At 35.4% G+C, this 5911-nt stretch overlaps 1 protein-coding gene across 1 annotated transcript; it reads left to right on the top strand.

Moving 5' to 3' along the window:
* The first annotated feature begins 4568 nt into the window (after positions 1-4568).
* Positions 4569-5911, top strand: LOC116348349. The gene is made up of 6 exons (XM_031779329.1): positions 4569-4738; positions 4797-4996; positions 5067-5133; positions 5233-5537; positions 5623-5669; positions 5769-5911. Exons 1-6 carry the CDS (start codon positions 4700-4702, stop codon positions 5801-5803), a joined length of 693 nt encoding a protein of 230 aa, XP_031635189.1. The 5' UTR covers positions 4569-4699; the 3' UTR covers positions 5804-5911.

Raw genomic sequence — 5911 nt, forward strand, 5'->3', positions numbered from 1 at the left:
TTGCAGTAACGGATTCTGGAACCAAGTAATCAACTGAATGACCAAGAAAAGTGTTAGACAGTGACCTCTTCTTTTATCATTGAAAACCTTTTTATATCTTTGGGAAAAGCTACGAAAATGATATAATAAATGACACATTTGTCATAATAATTCGAATACTTTTTTTTATTCAAAAAATAAATTTTTATTTGAACAACTGTAGTTAGCGTTTAATCGACGTCAATTGATTGTAAATAATAAGAGTTAGAATCGATTTTATAAACTTTCTTCCAGTTTATAAAGCATCGACTTAGTTTAGATGTATGTATTATTATTTTTTTCGCTCAATGGTTTTTGCACACCGTTAATTTATCGATACACGCCCAAAATTAAAAAAAAATACGTCTTATTTGGTATACTTCTGAGAGAATTTAAAGCATGGTTATAAATCAAATCATGTACATATTGTTCAGTTCAGTACTTAAGCCAGATGGCACACAATAATATTTAAATATAAAATGAATTACACAAAATGAGCATCATTGATTTGGAAAATAATTATGTGTTCGTTAATTTCATAGAAAAAATTCAAAATACAAAAAAAGCGATTTATATAATAATGTTCTTTTAAATTTCAATTCTATCCTTGGATTTCTTCTCAAAATAAGAATGGTTCGTTGGGGACTCTGGTCTGCATCACACGACGCTGTTGATCAATTCGTTTATTGGCATCGTATTCCGTTGATTTTTTGTAAATCTCTCTTCCTCGGACCATTCGATCCAATAAATCAGCATAGAAGCGTTTCCGTTGCGTTTTCATTACCGGGTTTGTTTTTTCATTTTTAATACTTCGTTTGTAGTTTACATTTGATGTTTCGAATGCTCCAAATGTTGGTGTTGACTCGTATTTCGATTCTGGTGTCGTATTTTGAGTACTGAATGATGAGTCAGTCATTGTTGATACATTTGATGTTTCGAATGATCCAAATGTTAATATTGATTCGTATTTTGATTTTAGAGCGGTACTTTGAGTGTTGAATGATGGGTCATTAATTGTTGTTGTTTCTCCTGGAAATAGACGAGCTAAAGCACGACGAGCTCCCAGTGCTTTGCGTTCCATAAACATTTCAAAGGTAACTTGTGGTGGTTTTGTCCAATCCTTTTCATTGAATGTCGATGGAGTTGTGCCGACTCGTTGCTTTGTTGGTTCGTCGTTTCCAATTTTACTGAATGACATTGCATCGAACGATACGGCCGATGATGAAATTGAGTTTGTGTCAAATATTCCACCACTGAAATCGGGAGTATTTAAGAGCATTCCGTCATCTTCACTGATGTTTGTTTTGAATGTGGATGGAATGGCGTTGCTGTCATTAGTTCTACTAATGTTGGTAAAATCCATCTTCATTATGTCTTCGGATGAGAAAAACGGTGTATTCACGGGTGTTTGTTGGTCCACTTCTATGAAATCATCTGAATTTTGGTGCTGACTTTCGATTGACGCTTCATTGTGGTTTATTTCTTCGGGCGAATTATTCCAAATGAAGTTCGATGCTGGTTGATTGTCAAATAGTAAACTAGTGGGAGCTGGCGAAAAGTTCATTATTTGATTTGTTTCTTTCAAATTACGATTTTTCGCGCGTTTTGCTTCGATCACATTTTTCGGTTGTCTTGGTGGTAACTTTACCGTATTTTGTGCAGCATTCTTTGTTGATTGTACGTTCTTTTCTTTGGATTCCATGACCGGGGGTATATTATGACCTTCACCCATGGGAATAATAGTCATTTTCCTGGGAGCACGTTTCGATTTATCTACCGGTTCGGCATCATCATGAAATACAACTTTGAAACTGATTGCTTTGGAGAGAATTCCGTATTTTGGCTTTGGTTTCAGTACTTTTTTCTTGTTTTGACGTTTGTAACCATTTTTCAACAAACCGAGAATATCGTTGTTGGCACGATCACAATTTTTTGCTACAAAGCGAGCTCTTATGTAATTCATGGTCGAAACTTGTTTACATTCGAACAAAATTCTATTCTTCAAATTAAATTCTGAATTGTTTAAGAAGCGTCCACTTGTTGTGTATGTTTGTTTAGCAACTACGATACGAATGACGGGTATGGCATTGTGTAAGAAAATGTGAAAGCAGCTCACAATCGACTTTTGAATGAGGCAACACTTGTACAACATTATACTCACCGTGAGTAAGTATCAAACGGAAGTAAGAATGGGAATGTTTTGGAGAAAACGAAAATGAATTTTGTTTACAATACATTTGAATCGGATTTAATTGGACAATTTAATTTTTTGAATGACAATTTTTTCCATGAATGGACTTTCGCCGACATGTGAATAGGTCGTTTTAGTGGTTGTCTTTCGTGTCGCCTGCTTTTTCTCATTCGATAACTTGAATTCAACGACATCTCTTTCATAATGATGCTTCACTATCAAATGTCGTGGCAAATCATTCGATTTTTGTTTGGCTTTTTGTGCAGAACTTTTGGAATTGTTGGAATCGAATGGAAATGGATGTTTGCGAAGTACTTTGTTTTGTGATGCGAAGATTGTTGGCACAACTGGAAAATCGTTTGGGTGATTCTTTAACTTGCGTATTTTTTCACTGATTGAAGTGCGTTTTCGTAATGAAAATTGATCAATTTGCTTCGGTTTTTGCGGCGAAGGTAGATTATTGAATTTACGAAAAGGTTCTTTGTATCCTGGACGTGATGGAAAAGCGCTATAAAGACCTTTCCCTTTTTGGTCCTTTTTGAGTGACTTTTTTAGTAGTTTTTCGATCAATCGTTCTTCAACCTGTCGAATCAATGGTTTTCGTTTCCTAAACATGTCAGTGGTGACTTTCGATGGATCCGAAGAATTTTTATTGGATGTATGGCGTTCAGAAAATTCAATTTTCTTTTTGATCGTTGCTGTGTCTTCGGCTGTATCGACAAATATTTGTTGGCTCTCGGATTGTTGTGCAGTGCACTGACGGTTCTGGAATGCTTCATTTTGACTCAATTCCGCTGAAAAAATTAACTTTGGCACTGCTGGTTGATTGTCCAAACAATCAGACAGCAGTAAACTGTTGTGGTCTAACGAAAAATTCGCTATTTGACTTTTGTCCGTCAAATTGCGACTTTTCACTCGGTCGGTTTCGATCACTTTTTTCGGTTGATTGAATAATTTTGGCGGGGGATGTACGGCATTTTGAACTGGTAGATCAGTGGCATTCTCTGCTGATATCAATTCCTTTTCTTTGGATTCTATGATCGAATGGATGTGGTTCGATTAAAATAATATTTTTTTTGTTGATTAAAATAATAGTCATTTGCAATTTACTTTCGATTTCCGGATCATCATTATCATCGGTTTTCAAAGTGATTGTGGAGAACCTACCAATTTTTCGATTTGGCAGCGGAGCTTGTTTCCTTTTATGACGACGTTTACCTCTTTTCAACAAACCGAAAAATTTCATTGATTTGATATCGCGGACTTCATTTGTAATTGTAGCGTCGATGGAATGCATGATGCAAATAAGATAATAATCACTCGTTTACCTCTCTTTTTTTAAAAATTGAATCAACAGCTGTTCAATTGTTATGAAAACTGCGCCATTCGTGTTGACAGCGCTTGTGTTGAGATATATGTGCAACAACACTTTGTTAAATGTATCCAAGAGTATGGCAATACATTCAACTATGTTCAATGTGAGCAAATGGATAAAATTCCAACGATTGGAAACGCTGTCATCTACGCTAAAACATACTTTTGGTTGAAAATAAAACGCCATCATATTCCGACATTGAAAAATTCTAAAACGGATTTCATTTCGTAGGATCGAAGAATCATTCTTTATTAATGATTTACCATGGACTTTTGAAGAACTTTGAACTTAAACCATTTTTCCTACATGCATGTGTTGTTAAGTTGTTTTAACGTGACACTTGAAGTTAAGAGACACTTTTTCACAATTTCGCCATTTCTAGTCCTATCCAAAGAATAAATTCCAAAAACCGAAAGCTTTGCCATCAAACGATTTCCCGATATGGAGACGACTTCTGTCCGGCCTTAAAAAAGAACACATGGCTATAGCTTAAGTTTGCACGAACAAGTGCGATGGGCTGAGATGTATGATCAATCAAAAAGCGAAGAAAGTCGATTACACGCTGAATTGGATGCCCTTCAAGAAAAATACAATAAATTATTAAGCATTGGTCGCTAGTATGAATCTTCCAAACGTTTCTGCTCCCAAAAAATATGCGTCTACACAAACTAAATCATATGGTGTTAGTGCCGCTACTCAAACCCATTCGACAACCCCAAAGAAGGGACATGATGAGTCAACTCAAACTTCACCCGAAGCTAAGAGTGGCCATGAGAAAGTGACGGTTAAACAAAAAATGGATTAAAATTCAAGAAAATGTCAGCAAATTTATCGAAGAACTAGTTTCCAAACTAAGTGCCTAGAGTCCACATTTAAAACCAAAACATGCATGTATGACTCCAAATAAAATACTGTTTTCACAAAGTATGCTTTGAATTAATTTTGCCGTTTCTTATGTTTCATTTATAAATTGGCAACCTTTGGAATTAGTGGCGAGAAAAAATTATAGCATCGAAATAATAAAATTGTTTTCTCTTACGAAATATATACAATAACCGTTAAAATATTTAAGAAAATTGAACGTTAAAGAGTATCTCAAGAGCATCATTCTCACCATGAAAGTATTAGGCATAAGTGTTGTTGCAGTCGTTTTGGTAATTTTCGCTTTGATTTTTACTGGTGAAATGATTAAGATAATTCTTTTCAATTTAGATTGCACTGACCAGAGCAAGTGACACCACAAATGATAAAGAAAATAAAATTAAAGCAACAGTTACTCAATTGGAATGTGCAACAAATGCCATTCTACCTATTGATCAGAAATATGAATTGGAAGATCTGTGGCAGTCTGTCTATTTTCCAATTTTGATGCACACCAGCCACATCTATGGATGCAAAGACCAAGGCAATAAGTAAGTCTCTGTTCGCATATTTCCAATATTTTATCAATAATCGAAATGCATTTTGTGTGGACGTACGCAGATGCGTCGACTCGGAAATGCAATCAGCGGTCGGTGTATTGATAAATATGTTGAACAAAATCGGACAGGTAAGTAGTGTTTGGAAACTTTCAATATTGCTGTGACTCCTATTCCAATATGGCAGATGTCTCTATTCCAATCAATTTAACTTTTCTGCATACACTTAGAATGACCCGGATGCTGCGCAAGATATTCACGACGCTCTTTCATCGCAATGTCAAATCGAGTTGCCTCCTTTACCCGAATATGCACCGATGGTGGGCGCCCCACAAGATTCGAATAGGATGACTAGTTTTTCCTCGTTCGCCACAAATTTTGAACACATTCTATGTGTCGTGAATGTCTTACATGATGAAATGAAAAAATATGAAGGTATCGCAGAATTGTCGCAGTATGTGATCGAATCGAAAGATGTAACGGAGAAGATTATGGAATGCAAAAAAGGCAACAAGGGATTTATTCAGATGAATGTGTATGTGTACCGTAATTGTAATTGTGATTTTTGATAATGTATTGAATCATCTGACTTTTTTTCAGATGTTTTGCAACGCACATAGGTACTGCAGTCAAATTGATTTTCAAATTGTGGGGAGCATTAAGTCAGGTAAGCAATGTAAACAATTTTTTGTCGAAAATAAGTGAAGTTGTTAGAAATGGGATGACTGACATATACACGTAAAATAAAAAAATCTTCTATTTGCAGCAACCGAAACAAGTAATTACACAAATAACGAGTGACATCGAAACCCAATGTGTAAAGGGAGTTTTCAGCTCAATGATATTTTATATTGTCACCACGGTTCTTATTTGTTCGATAATCGCATTAGTCATCTGGAAGATAAAGCC

Source organism: Contarinia nasturtii, unplaced genomic scaffold (genome assembly GCF_009176525.2).
Source record: "Contarinia nasturtii isolate CC-2019 unplaced genomic scaffold, AAFC_CNas_1.1 Cnas_scaffold_2367, whole genome shotgun sequence".
NCBI classification, from domain to species: domain Eukaryota; kingdom Metazoa; phylum Arthropoda; class Insecta; order Diptera; family Cecidomyiidae; genus Contarinia; species Contarinia nasturtii.

Excerpts from the sequence above, each read along its gene's own strand:
- LOC116348349 (XM_031779329.1), top strand. The coding sequence starts at position 4,700 with ATGAAAGTATTAGGCATAAGTGTTGTTGCAGTCGTTTTG. Across the intron at positions 4,739-4,796 it reads GTGTTGTTGCAGTCGTTTTG|ATTGCACTGACCAGAGCAAG; the intron begins GTAATTTTCGCT and ends TTTTCAATTTAG. Across the intron at positions 5,670-5,768 it reads TGTGGGGAGCATTAAGTCAG|CAACCGAAACAAGTAATTAC; the intron begins GTAAGCAATGTA and ends TTCTATTTGCAG.